The following is a 14069-nucleotide window of genomic DNA, read 5'->3' as shown; positions in this document are numbered from 1 at the left end:
CAGTGCTCTGTCAAACTCTTCACGCAGTATCTTATCTCCCATTTCATCTTCATCTACATCCTCTTCCATTTCCATAATACTGTCCTCCAGTACATCGCCCTTGTATAAACCCTCTATATACTACTTCCACCTTTCTGCCTTCCCTTCTTTGCTTAGAACTGGGTTGCCATCTGAGCTCTTGATATTCATACAAGTGGTTCTCTTCTCTCCAAAGGTCTCTTTAACTTTCCTGTAGGCAGTATCTATCTTACCCCTAGTGATACAAGCCTCTACATCCTTACATTTGTCCTCTAGCCATCCCTGCTTAGCCATTTTGCACTTTCTGTCGATCTCATTTTTGAGACGTTTGTATTCCCTTTTGACTGCTTCATTTACTGCATTTTTATATTTTCTCCTTTCATCAATTAAATTCAATATTTCTTCTGTTACCCAAGGATTTCTATTAGCCCTCGTCTTTTTACCTACTTGATCCTCTGCTGCCTTCACTACTTCAACCCTCAGAGCTACCCATTCTTCTTCTACTGTATTTCTTTCCCCCATTCCTGTCAATTGTTCCCTTATGCTCTCCCTGAAACTCTCTACAACCTCTGGTACTTTCAGTTTATCCAGGTCCCATCTCCTTAAATTCCCACCTTTTTGCAGTTTCTTCAGTTTCAATCTGCAGTTCATAACCAATAGATTGTGGTCAGAATCCACATCTGCCCTTGGAAATGTCTTACAATTTAAAACCTGGTTCCTAAATCTCTGTCTTACCATTATATAATCTATCTGATACCTATTAGTATCTCCACGATTCTTCCATGTATACAACCTTCTTTTATGATTCTTGAACCAAGTGTTAGCTATGATTAAGTTATGCTCTGTGCAAAATTCTACCAGGTGGCTTCCTCTTTCATTTCTTAGCCCCAATCCATATTCACCTACTATGTTTCCTTCTTTCCCTTTTCCTACTGTCGAATTCCAGTCACCCATGACTATTAAATTTTCGTCTCCCTTCACTATCTGAATAATTTCTTTTATTTCATCATACATTTCTTCAATTTCTTTGTCATCTGTAGAGCTAGTTGGCATATAAACTTGTACTACTGTAGTAGGCATGGGCTTCGTGTCTATCTTGGCCACTATAACACGTTCATTATGCTGTTTGTAGTAGCTTACCTGCACTCCTATTTTTTTATTCATTATTAAACCCACTCCTGCATTACCCCTCTTTGATTTTGTATTTATAACTCTGTATTCACCTGACCAGAAGTCTTTTTCCTCCTGCCACCGAACTTCACTAATTCCCACTATATCTAACTTTAACCTCTCCATTTCCCTTTTTAAATTTTCTAACCTACCTGCCCGATTAAGGGATCTGACATTCCACGCTCCGATCCGTAGAATGCCAGTTTTCTTTCTCCTAATAACGACGTCCTCTTGAGTAGTCCCCGCCCAGAGATCCGAATGGGGGACTATTTTACCTCCGGAATATTTTACCCAAGAGGACGCCATCATCATTTAACCATACAGTAAAGCTGCATGCCCTTGGGAAAAATTACGGCTGTAGTTTCCGCTTGCTTTCAGCCGTTCGCAGTACCAGCACAGCAAGGCCGTTTTGGTTAATGTTACAAGGTCAGATCAGTCAATCATCCAGACTGTTGCCCCCGCAACTACTGAAAAGGCTGCTGCCCCTCTTCAGGAACCACATGTTTGTCTGGCCTCTCAACAGATACCCCTCCGTTGTGGTTGCACCTACAGTACGGCCATCTGTATCGCTGAGGCACGCAAGCCTCCCCACCAACGGCAAGGTCCATGGTTCATGGGGGAAGCCCCAGAACTTAGAACTACTTAAACCTAACTAACCTAAGGACATCACACAACACCCAGTTGCTGTGTTTGAGTTGGTATTTCGATCAAATGTAAAAAAAATTTGGAGCAGCTCCTGCTGTAAGAGACCATCTTTCTCTTAGAATTTGAATTATTTTGCACTGATGAAAAGTTCTTCTAAGAAACGAGAATCACATACAAAACAATTTTTGAAGGACGTTTCTGTAGGATTTTTCTCAGTTATTCAGAAAATTTAATTCTTTTAAGTGGTCTAAGGAATTTTTTTCTCTAACTTTCTCTGTAGTCATATCAGCATTTCTCCTTGTGTAAATGTTTTTAATTCTTAGTTATTATATTTCATTGTTGCCGATTTGTCCAATCAACATTCACAGAAAATGCTACAATCAGAACTCACAAAGTAAGTTCAAACTGTTCTAACAATTACTGATAATAATAATCAGACACAACAGACAAGTAATGATGCTGCCAGTAGTTCTCTGAAAAGAACACAAATGTGGTGTGTCCTGTGTTACCACCCAGCAAGACGTAGGACTACTATTACTTGTTGAGGAACAATGAAGTTCAAAAAGTTCTCAAAATTTGTGGATATTATGGCAACACACCCACTCCCTACAAAACTAATGGCGTACTCCAATATTTAACTGAATAAATAATAAAAAGTTTTATGGGTTGCTCACACTTCCAATAGAATCTCATCTCCCCAGAAAAAAACTATAAAAATTACTGTGCTGCTCCCCAGAAAAAAAACCATAAAAACTATTGTGATGAGTTATTTTGTTCTTTCACATGCAGAATTGTAGATTCCTCTTATCAGTAGGATAGTTCTTTTTCTTGCATATTATGAAACAGAGACTATTACATGTAAATACCAACTGAAAAATCTCCAAATACTCCAAATACTACAGACTAATGTTTATCACAGTATTTAAACACATTTATTTTTAGTGGATAAGAACGTGGTTGTTATTCTGAGTAGCTGTGCAATCAAACCTGTTGCTGGTGCTGGTGCTGTTGCTGTTTCAGTTTGCGTGGTATGCGCTTCTTATGAGGAAGACTGCGACGAGAAGCACGACCTGTGCCATAATCAGAAGAACCAGATCCAGCATCAATGTCTGCTTCTTGATCTAATGCCTGCTCATCTCCACTATCATCTTCCTCACTTTTTATGTCATATTCTTCCTTCAATTCATCTCTCGGTGACCTTGGAAGCTCGTGTTGTATTGCCTGCACATGGTGGCGACGTGTCTGTACTGTTGCTGTAGAAGGAGCAGATGCAGCAGCTTGCTCTGCTTGATGGTACAATTTTAAGATACGATCACCCTGAAAACAGGTAAGCTTAATAAGAAATTATACTAAAAAAAATTTATATTTGTATCATATGTGTCTCATCATTCTAATGAATAAATTTATTGGAACCAACACTGTGCAGATATGATTCTGGACATAAAAATCATTATTACAGTCTACAATTCAAAATGTGAAACCCCTCTACTTTAAAAGTGAGTCAGTATGTGAAAAATACATATTTCAGAAGTATTTCAGATACTCTAGGATGTTTATTTGACTCTCCTGAAATTATTCCCTATAGCAATATTTACATCTATTTGTATATGTGCTTGTTCACCACAGGAAAGGACTAATCCTCCTAAAAAAAAATAATATTAACTATTCTTTAACCATCACAAAGAGAGATACTCATTGGTACCTTCATCAGTGGAAGTGAAGCTTCTTGAACACAATACTCTCTCAGATCTGTAAGCTAAAAGTAATTACTTCTAGAATATTGCAAATTATTTTACAGTCAAGACTGAATAATATTACCTGGTGCCACACATTTTTAAAAATACAGTGATTCACAATGTCATTTAGTTGGATAAAAGATCCATTAAGTACCCAGTGGGGACTTTGCAATCTGCAAGTTGTCAAAGAGATTCACAAATTGAAATGAATGTAGAAAAAATGAATGAAAGTAAAAGTAACTATTGAAGAAGGGAAGTAGGCAGGTGTTTAACATCACATTATCAGCAATGATGTTACATACAAATTATTAATGCAGTTGGAGACTGATGGGAAAAAGATTTATTTGCAGCCTTATGAAAGGAATCCAGTCAGCAGACATCTCACCTGGTTTAGGTAAAGCTCTGGAACTCTAGCTTAGGATGACAGGTTGGATATTTGAATCCTGCTCCTCTCAAATACTTGCACCTTAATCACTGAGCTCCTTCTCTCAACAGTAACCATTAACTCCACTAAAATATTAACTTATTTATACATCAAAATATTAGCTAACCATATCACACAGACAACTGAAACTTAAAACATACAAAAGTAAGAAATTTCATTATTATTATTGCTGTTGTTGTTGCTGCTGCTTCTGCTATTGCTCACAAAAAGCAATGCTTTGCTGCTGCAGCAAACTCTGTCTCTCTCACCATCTATAGCGGATCTACTGCAATAGTTTAGTAACCAAAAAACCCCAGTTTAGTGTACATAAAATGAGCTAGCTTTCATCCACTCATAAGCTACAAGCAAAGTGCAAGCTGCCAATCATACCATTTTCAAAACACTAAACTAAATTAGACTGGAATATATATATGACGGTAGTATCTGTTCCCGAAAGAACAGTTACCGTGGATGACCATGCAGCTTTGCTAGAAATGAAATGATAATTAAATGGACACCCTAGCTGCAAACAGGCGTTGATGTACTTCATTGGGGACATGTTGAAAATGTGTGCCCCGACCGGGACTCGAAGCAGGAGATCCCGGGTTCGAGTCCCGGTCGGGGCACACATTTTCAACATGTCCCCAATGAAGTACATCAACGCCTGTTTGCAGCTAGGGTGTCCATTTAATTATCAATTCATAGACTGGAATATTTTGTGTGACAAATCTCTAGCAGACTAGATTAGTGCATACAAGAGCTAATGAGAAAAGAGCAGTGTAGAAGCACGTACTGGAATGCTCCAAGTTCTGCTACAGAAGATGTGTAGACAGTGACATTGATTTGTTCATGAGAAGCTGTATATTCCGTAGGTCTCTGATTTGCAAAACAGATGTAGTAACCGAGTAATTTGGTATTTCATTCATTTTAATCTACTGATTGCGGTTCAAATAGGAAAAGATAGCACAGGCAATGGAGGGACAGGCAAAGAATAATAATAATGGCGTGTGACGAGGGTCTCCCATCGGGTAGACCGCTCGCCTGGTGCAAGTCTTTCGATTTGACGCCACTGTGGCGACTTGCGCGTCGATGGGGATGAAATGATGATGATTAGGACAACACAGCACCCAGTCCCTGAGCGGAGAAAATCTCCGACCCATCCGGGAATCGAACCTGGGCCCTTAGGATTGACAGTCCGTTGCGCTGACCACTCAGCTACCGGGGGCGGACCGGGAAAAGAGAGAGGACTAGAGTACACACAGTGACATTTAAAGAATGGAATTGTGTTGCACGTAGTGGGAACAGGTGAGGAGCAGAAAGACATGGGAGAATGGAAGGAGAGGGAGATGACTGAAAAAAACATGAGGGAACTGACCCTCGACATCTACTCCAGCACCAATCCCATTTCCTACCTCCTACCCCTTATAATCATTAGTGTCTAACATGTAACAACTAACTTTACTTCATTTCATAGGTTTATGAATCATGATAACATTCATCCAAGCAATAATATATGAGCTCTGCACCTTCCTCAATTCCATCCTATACAACAGTACCTTGCCCCCCCCCCTCCCCCCAACAAACACGCACACACTATGGACACCGGGTGCAGTACTGTCCTTGTCTACACTGGAAGAAGCATTTTGTAATGCCCTTCTCCCTTCATCCCACACTCTACTAGCTCTTCTGCTTTCTTCCTTTGCTTATCAATCCCCCTCTCATCATTTTTGCTGTTCTCACTCTCTTCACTCAGCAGAATTACCAAACGAGAAATGAGCCCCACTGCCATGAATGGGTAACAATGTGTTTTTATTTGAAATATGTGTTCTGAAGTAAAATGTTCAGAAATGGTACAACAATGTTACAGTTATTGCTTATAAGCCTATCTACCATTCATTGCCTCCACTTTATGGTTAGAGGTTTATCTTCAGTCATAACATTACTTGTATTCCACACAGAAATTTGCAGTATAATATTTACCTGGTAGCACTGACAATCAAATCACCAAATATAAAACAAATGGAAATAGTTCCAAAATCCTTTTTGCTGTGTGATCTTCTACCCTTAAATAAAGCTCATTTCTGTTTCTTTGTACTGTCACAGAAGAATTTTGATACCCAAAATTCAATACTCAATTTCTACATTAACAAGATTTACGGAGTATAGTTTCAACAACTGTTCTCTGTTATATGCTCTGAATGAATGCCCAACAACATGTAATCTTTTATTTTTGAGAATATCTATGAAACCATTAATTTCAGTGAAGGATGCCTGTACTACTTAATGTTGATTACATCATTGTGGTACCACATTTTCAGTATATTGCATTACTTCTTCAACTGAACTATTTCACCCTATGTTTGCTGTGGTTAGAAAGTGATTATTTTTAAACTTACAACCTGTGACTTATCAGTTACCATATCGTCATTCAGTTAGCTGTGAGTAATCTTATCAAATACACTGGTCCACTACTGATATTCATAATAGCTAAAATGTTTGCAATAATGGATGTTTGTTGGGTAGCAGATACTGTGCATCCCAGTCTGTGTTTGTACAGAGGGCACATGCGCTGTAACAATAAGGGCAGTGGTGAGGAGGCGTGTGATGCACATAGTCCACCTGCTGTACAAGGCTACTATTCTTTGTCACTCTGAGTTAGCAGTGTCATGGACAGCTCAGAGAAAGAGGGCCACCAACAATGCCAATGAGGACCCAAAAACAAATGAATCACTTTTATGTTAAAGAGGACTTTGATGTATAGCCTAAGGGTTAGATGGTATGTATCAGTAGGTGTTAATGTGTGATGTTTGGTTAGACTACTTTGAGTTCTAATTATTGGGATATGGCATTGTGAGAACTGAAGGCTTTAAATACAGAGAAGTGCAAATGAGACTTCAATGTTTATTTAGTAGCTCAAAGTAGTCATCATTATTTAACATTTCAATGTCACCCATCAAGGATCAAAGTCCAGAAGAAAAGCAAGTTTATAAACAATGGTGAAATGGAGTGTCTGGACCACCAGAATGATTTCTGAAGATGACCATTCATCAGCAAGATTACAGATCCAACATGGTGCAAACTTACCAAGCACAGACAGCAGCTGAACAGGGTGTTTACAGATCTTCAGAGGATCAAATTCATGACCTTTTCATGACTTTTCATTACGTCCTTAGTTCTGTTGATGACAACTCGAAAATATGCATGGTACAATGCCAAAAACACTTTTTTATGAATCTGAAAGCTGGTTGGAATGAAAGCCGAATGCAATAATTCTTATATCACTTTAAATGTATGTTAGAATGAATACTGTAACTATGTATGACTTGTACTATACCATTGATCAAATGCTGTAAAAACATTAACCTCTGACATACAATGAACATCTTTGTGATATGGACTCATGGTGAAGCTGACATGTTAAAATTCCTGGAATCTCTAAATATCTTCTCCCAATTAAATTTTACACAGTCCTATTCTGAATCCCCTGCCACTTTCATTGATGTTGACGTCACCCTCGTTGAAGGTCAGCCGTACACTTGTGTCCACATTAAACCCACTAACAAACAACAGTACCTGCATTTTGACAATTGCCATCCATTCCATGTCAAATGTTCTCTTACATACAGCCTTGGCATTAGAGGCAAATGTATTTGTTTAGATTCAGACTCCTTACAGCAGTTCACCATCATTCTCACCTCAGCCTTCACTGGACATAATTACTACACAAGCCTAGCTCAAAAGCAGATTTCCTGGGCCATCACATCCAATCCTGTACAGCTAATCACTCCAGAAAACATCTTTGGAGCATTCCACTTGTCACTCAGCATCATCTTGGTCTTGAATGTATCAATCAGCTACTTCAACAAGGCCACGACTATCATGCCCTGAATGTCTGAGATTTTGCTAATCACACCTAAAATAGCTTTTCATTGCCCTCCCAATCTCTACAGTACTCTTGGAAGACCCTATGCTCCTTCTACACCCATCTCCCTAGGCTATGGCTCCTGCCCCTGTGACCATCCCTGCTGCAAGACTTGTCCTATGCACCCTCCTACCACCACATACACTAGCCCTTTAACAGGAAAACATATATTATCAAAGGGAGAGCCACCTGTGAAACGACACGTCATATACCAGCTGTTATGTAAACACTGTTTGGCCTTTTATATCAGCATGATTACCACAGAATTATCAGTTAGGGTGAATGGGCACAGGTAGAGGGTGTATACTGGCAACACAGACTACCCTGCCGCAGAGCATACTCTAAAACATGACAGTCATGACCTCGGTGCTTGTTTCACCACGTGCACTATCTGGATTCTTCCTCCACAGGAGGGAACTAGTGCTACAACATGTCCTTGGTTCTTGCCACCCACCTGACATTAATTTACATTGATTTTTTTTTGTCTCAGCATTTCTTCACAGTAACTACTCCTTTATTCACTCCATTTTAGTTTTCTGCATCTTTCATTTTCATACCTGCCTATTTTTTGCTGTTCCCCTTTCAGCTCTGTTACATACAGTGCACTTAGCTTTTTGTACACTGTGTTTTAGCAGTAATCTCTGTCTTACATATTACCCTGCCTTCCACCTTTAAGCTCTCAGGTTTTCAAATCTCATCGGGTGCAGTCCCAAACAATCAGTCTTTCCTTCTCATCCCGGGCGATAAGTCTCCTCTGACCCTGGGTTCTGTGTGACTTTTCTGAACTACCCCATGTACTGCTTTTTCTAAAGCTCTTCAGTACCTTTCCCTTCACCCCTGTTCCTATCCCTTCAACCCTTCTTCTGGAAGAAGGAGCCACTGGGTCCGAAAGCAAGCATAAGTATTTTGTGTGTGTGTGTGTGTGTGTGTGTGTGTGTGTGTGTGTGTGTGTGTGTGTTTTTGCGCGCACGCGCTTTCTCCTGCCGCAACTTGGTGACCAGATTTTTTTGTCCATCCAATTACATTACATTGTCAAAAAGTGATTATTTTTGTTGCTACGTTAGCTAAAATTGAAATTCAACATCTACAGCTTCAGCTTCTTCTTTCGCCTTCTCAATAATCATTCATTCTTTATTTTTGAGCTCTTATTTCTTGAACTGTTCTTCTTTTAAGACTGGCCACTTCATTTTTCTTCTTCTTTTTTAAGGCTTCTACTCTTTGTAGTGATGCACTCTTCCCAACTAATATCACTGATTTTGTTATGTCCACATTCAGTTGTTTCTCGCTATTAAGTAAGCCACCTAATGATTGTACGGTATTGTAAACACTTTTTCTGCCAACAATTCTATCTTCTCCTATGTTTTCAACTAAAACTTCTGTGTTAACAGAAAAGCCTCTTTCAACTGCAGCATTTCCATGACACATGCATAACAGATTCTGCACAAATTTAATGAAGTCATGGTCTGCACTTTGCAGAAAATTCTTCAGGAAGTTATCAAGCTGGTCCTCCTTAGGATTGAACTGTTTCAGTTGTTTCTCAGAATACTCACAAAATTTAATGAATTCTCTCTTAACTATGTCATCTGTTGATGGAGTCATGTGGTGGTTTTTTTTTTCCACAAATTTCTCCACTGCAATTGTCACTCAAGAATTTCTCAAACTGGAGCTCTGCTTCACTTCAGATGCTAAACATGATCCACCTTTGACTATCTTTAATTTCAAAGGATTCTTCTCAGCAATTAACAATGTAGAAAAAAATAGAGATCTATCTTTTCCTACATCTACATCTTCATCTACATGATTACTCTGCAATTCACATTTAAGTGCTTGGCAGAGGGTTCATCGAACCACAATCATACTATCTCTCTACCATTCCACTCCCGAACAGTGCACGGGAAAAACGAACACCTAAACCTTTCTGTTCGAGCTCTAATTTCTCTTATTTTATTTTTATGATCATTCCTACCTATGTAGGTTGGACTCAACAAAATATTTTCGCATTCGGAAGAGAAAGTCGGTGACTGAAATTTCATAAATAGATCTCGCCGCGACAAAAAACATCTTTGCTTTAATGACTTCCATCCCAACTCGCGTATCATATCTGCCACACTCTCTCCCCTATTACGTGATAATACAAAACGAGCTGCCCTTTTTTGCACCCTTTTGATGTCCTCCGTCAATCCCACCTGGTAAGGATCCCACAACGCGCAGCAATATTCTAACAGAGGACGAACAAGTGTAGTGTAAGCTGTCTCTTTAGTGGACTTGTTGCATCTTCTAAGTGTCCTGCCAATGAAACGCAACCATTATTGACATTCCTACCTGGAGTTTCTGTTTTTTGATTCTTCTCAGCAATTTTTTGGTACAGACTTTGCAAAATACCTGTGCACTCATTTCTAGAAATAAGGATATTCTTTTCCAAGTAGTTCTTGCTAGCAGCAGTGGCACCAGGAGTTGTTTTATGACTACGTGCTTTGGTAACATCAATAGCAAGCAATGTGTTAGAATTTGTCACAATTTCCTTAACAGTTTTCTTTATGAACTGAAAAGCAAGGATGTACATAAAACTGAACAACAATGATATAAGAAACTTGAGTTCTGCACAAAGAAATTTATCTTCTAGTAATTTTTAATTTTTTCAAAGTTTCTACTTTCAGCTGGTCTGTAATGTACTTCAGCACATACTTCTTCAAATGTGAAATAAGTTCAAGTGCTATTTTCACAGCTTCAATATTTCCAGTCCATCTTATAGAACAAGGTTTTAGAGGAAACTTGGAAAACGCAGTGATATTTGAGAGGGCTGCCCTCCTTGAAGGAAAATCCTTCACAGAGTACCAGATCACCCTAAGAAATACACAAACATTCCAATCACTTTTATTACGAACTGTTTTCAAAGCTCCAATCACTATATGAAGTGAGTGAGTGCCATATATTTTCAATCATGCTGCCAGGATACATAATTTGGGATACGTCCGTTGTGTTTTCAGAACTTCTTACTGATGAATGAGACATGACTTTATTCATAGACCACATGCTTTCAGTTTGTACTATCTCATCAGTAACTAAAAAGTGTTTTAATAAGTTTGTTTTGGAACTCTCTTCAACTGAAGCTCTAGAGGTTGTAGATTGAGCAAGTGATAGTAATTGGTTAAAGCCGTTCCAATTCTGTTCAGCAGAAACTTGTGGCTGTGCTGACACTGTTTTACTGCAGCAAAAGGCAAATTGTTTTGCTGCCTTGAAACTAGTGGGTGAACCAAAACAGAATCTCTCTTTCCACTTTCATGAGTGTTACACATGAAATGCCACTGGCACTAAGGTCAAAATTAAAATTACAATATTAAAATTACAATAGTTTTATATTAACAATCAAAAACCTCCAAGAAAATCTCTTTCCAAAAAGACGCAGGTTAGAGAGATTTAAACAGAAGTGGGATTGGGCAGAATTAAAGAAACAACTGTTCTAACTAATAATCCTCCAGAAACACATTAGATGGCAGCACTGTACGTCATTTCCACTAGGTGTTTTCACCATATATAAATAAACAAAGCCACACCTCCAAATTTCTCCATCTGTAACTGCTCCTCAAGGATGCCAAAACAAAATTCATGATCACCCAATCAATTTCATTACCTTTTCATCACTTTCATGACCACCTGTTCATTTTCATAACTTTTTCATTACTTTCACATCCTGTAAACACCCTGCTGAAGTACGCCACTATGAACCCCCCCCCCCCCCTTTTAACTGTATGTGGCGATCAACCAGTGAAACTAAGCAATGATTATGGGAAGATCACTATTTACAAAATAAAATAAAATAAAAAATTTCAAGAATTTTGAAAAGATATTAAGAAGCATTAATTTGTTGCCCTTGACAACTAATAATCAACAACTGATCTTCATGAGTTGAATGCATAAGTTAGTCTCAAGTTTTTGATGACAGTACTATCCAGACTGAGTTGAAGAACATTACTCAAACTTGTGAATGAACAATTTTCATGAAGAAAGAATCATTTACTGCTGGAATACCAAACACCCAGCAACATAATATGATGACGTGCTTGCACTGTAAGTACAAAGTGAGACTGGCAAAGATTGCAACGTGTAAGAGATTATGGCAGGGTTGGCAAGGAAGATAACTAACATGACTGCAGCCAGTGGACAACACATCGGCACTCATCTTGCAGCCACTGACTCCGAGACTTTGCGAAGCACTGTTCCTAGTTCAACGGTGGTTTCATTGGCAGTCACCTACAATCAAACAGATGTCAAATCTTAACTGTTGCATGTAACCAACTGGACATAGTGATATTATATTGAGGGTTGAATCTATTGTTAACTACAGTGTGTAAGTTTATGCCAGTGTTAACTTGTAAGATGACCGCAGAGGCAGAGAAAGTTGATACAACATCATTATTTGCGAAATTAATGGAGGAGGAGGATATTGGTGTTAAACGTCCCATCGACAGCGAGGTCATTAGAGACGGAGCACAATCTCGGATTGGGGAAAGATGGGGAAGGAAGTCGGCGGTGACCTTTCAAAGGAACCATCCCGGCATTTGCCTAGAGCGATCTAGGGAAATCATGGAAAACCTAAATCAGGATGGCCAGATGCGGGATTGAACCGTCGTCCTCCCGAATGCGAGTCCAGTGTCCTACCACTGCGCCACCTCGCTCGGTGCGAAATTAATGGACAAAAATAAAATACTAATGGAGACGGTTGAAAATACTATTAGCAGTAAGCTGGATGAAAATGAGAGAATGCAGAGGAAAACATTTCTAATTAAATAGACAAAAATTATTCAGACCAAATTTGTCTAGGGTTGCAAAACAGGATAACAAACTAACAGAATTAGAAAGTAAAGTTAATGTGTTAATGATAAATCTACCCCCAGAGGTACATAGTGTAATTTGTCAAGAGTTTCAGGAATATTTCAAAGAAGTGAATCAAAATCATAATTCTGTACACGAGATTTCAAACACATATAAGAGAGTAGAATCATTAGAGCAAGATAGGATATTGAGCCCAGAATCTACCTAACTAGTCTGGAAGAGAAATTGCAAGCGTTCATTGAACAGAAAGTACAGGACCCATTGAATCAAGTACTAGCAAGACCAATTCTGTGGATAATACTGCAAACAATCAACACAAATTTCAAAATATATGGGATATGTTAGGAGAAACTAAGAAAACACTATAGAGTAGACAAACTACTACTAATATTGGGATTTATACAGAATTTTTTGAGAAACTGAGTTTTGTCTTCACCACATAAGAAAGTAGTCTTATGAGAAAGAGATAGTCATAAACGTATTGGGTTTAAGGTTTATAGTAATACGCGTGTGAACACCAACGAATATGTGAAAGGAGCTTTAAGCTATGGACCTGTGTGTCTCAACATATCATATGAATTACTGTTTGCTGGAAGTGTGAAGTATGGTGGTACAGTATGCAGGAAAATGTCATGCATATTACAATTAGCAGATGTAACATATTTATTAGTAAGATGTGTACTGATTAGTGAAATCATAAAAGGCATAGGGTTAATGCAGATCAATTTTCCTTATTTGGTACTTTTTTTATTTACTTACATGTATACAGTCACTCAGTCATTGTGGAAAAGAAAAAGTTGGATTCAAAATGCTGTCACACTGACAATAGTGTAAGACGTACCCCACAGTTCTAATGTGAAGAAAGAAAAACACGATTTTTCCTCACTACAGTACACCTTTCAAAAGAGTAGCATATCTCATCCAAAATCTGTTCACTTGATCAATCCAAATAACGGTCAAGAAAAAGGACTATACAACGTTGATATGCTAAAGACTTATAAACTGCTACTTTATTAGAAGCAGAGTAATACCGTGAACACAATAAAAGGTTGCCTTTATTATTAGATCTATTAAACAAGCCATGTAGCACTATCAATAGCATTTGATCAAATGTTAAATGAGTTTATTGTGTAATAATATTTGCACTGAGCAATTGCAACAACGAAACTGCCTGGCAGATTAAAACTGTGTGCCGGACCGACACTCGAACTCGGGACCTTTGCCTTTCGCGGGCAAGTGCTCTACCATCTGAGCTACCCAAGCACAACTCACGCCCCATCCTCACAGCTTTACTTCTGTCAGTATCTCATCTCCTACCTTC

The 14069-nt window shown here is 38.6% G+C and overlaps 1 protein-coding gene across 1 annotated transcript in view; it reads right to left on the bottom strand.

The window, feature by feature from the left end:
- The window catches only part of LOC126199363 (zinc finger protein 665-like), a 151463-nt gene that overhangs the window by 82259 nt on the left and 55135 nt on the right, over window positions 1-14069 (bottom strand). Inside the window, exon 3 of the mRNA XM_049936247.1 lies at window positions 2821-3150. Coding sequence (XP_049792204.1) covers window positions 2821-3150 — 330 coding nt within the window. The remainder of the gene's footprint in view (window positions 1-2820; window positions 3151-14069) is intronic.

This window comes from Schistocerca nitens, chromosome 8 (genome assembly GCF_023898315.1).
Source record: "Schistocerca nitens isolate TAMUIC-IGC-003100 chromosome 8, iqSchNite1.1, whole genome shotgun sequence".
Lineage (NCBI taxonomy): Eukaryota > Metazoa > Arthropoda > Insecta > Orthoptera > Acrididae > Schistocerca > Schistocerca nitens.
The sequence above is the reverse complement of the archived record's forward strand: the minus strand, read 5'-3'. Positions and strand labels throughout refer to the sequence as shown.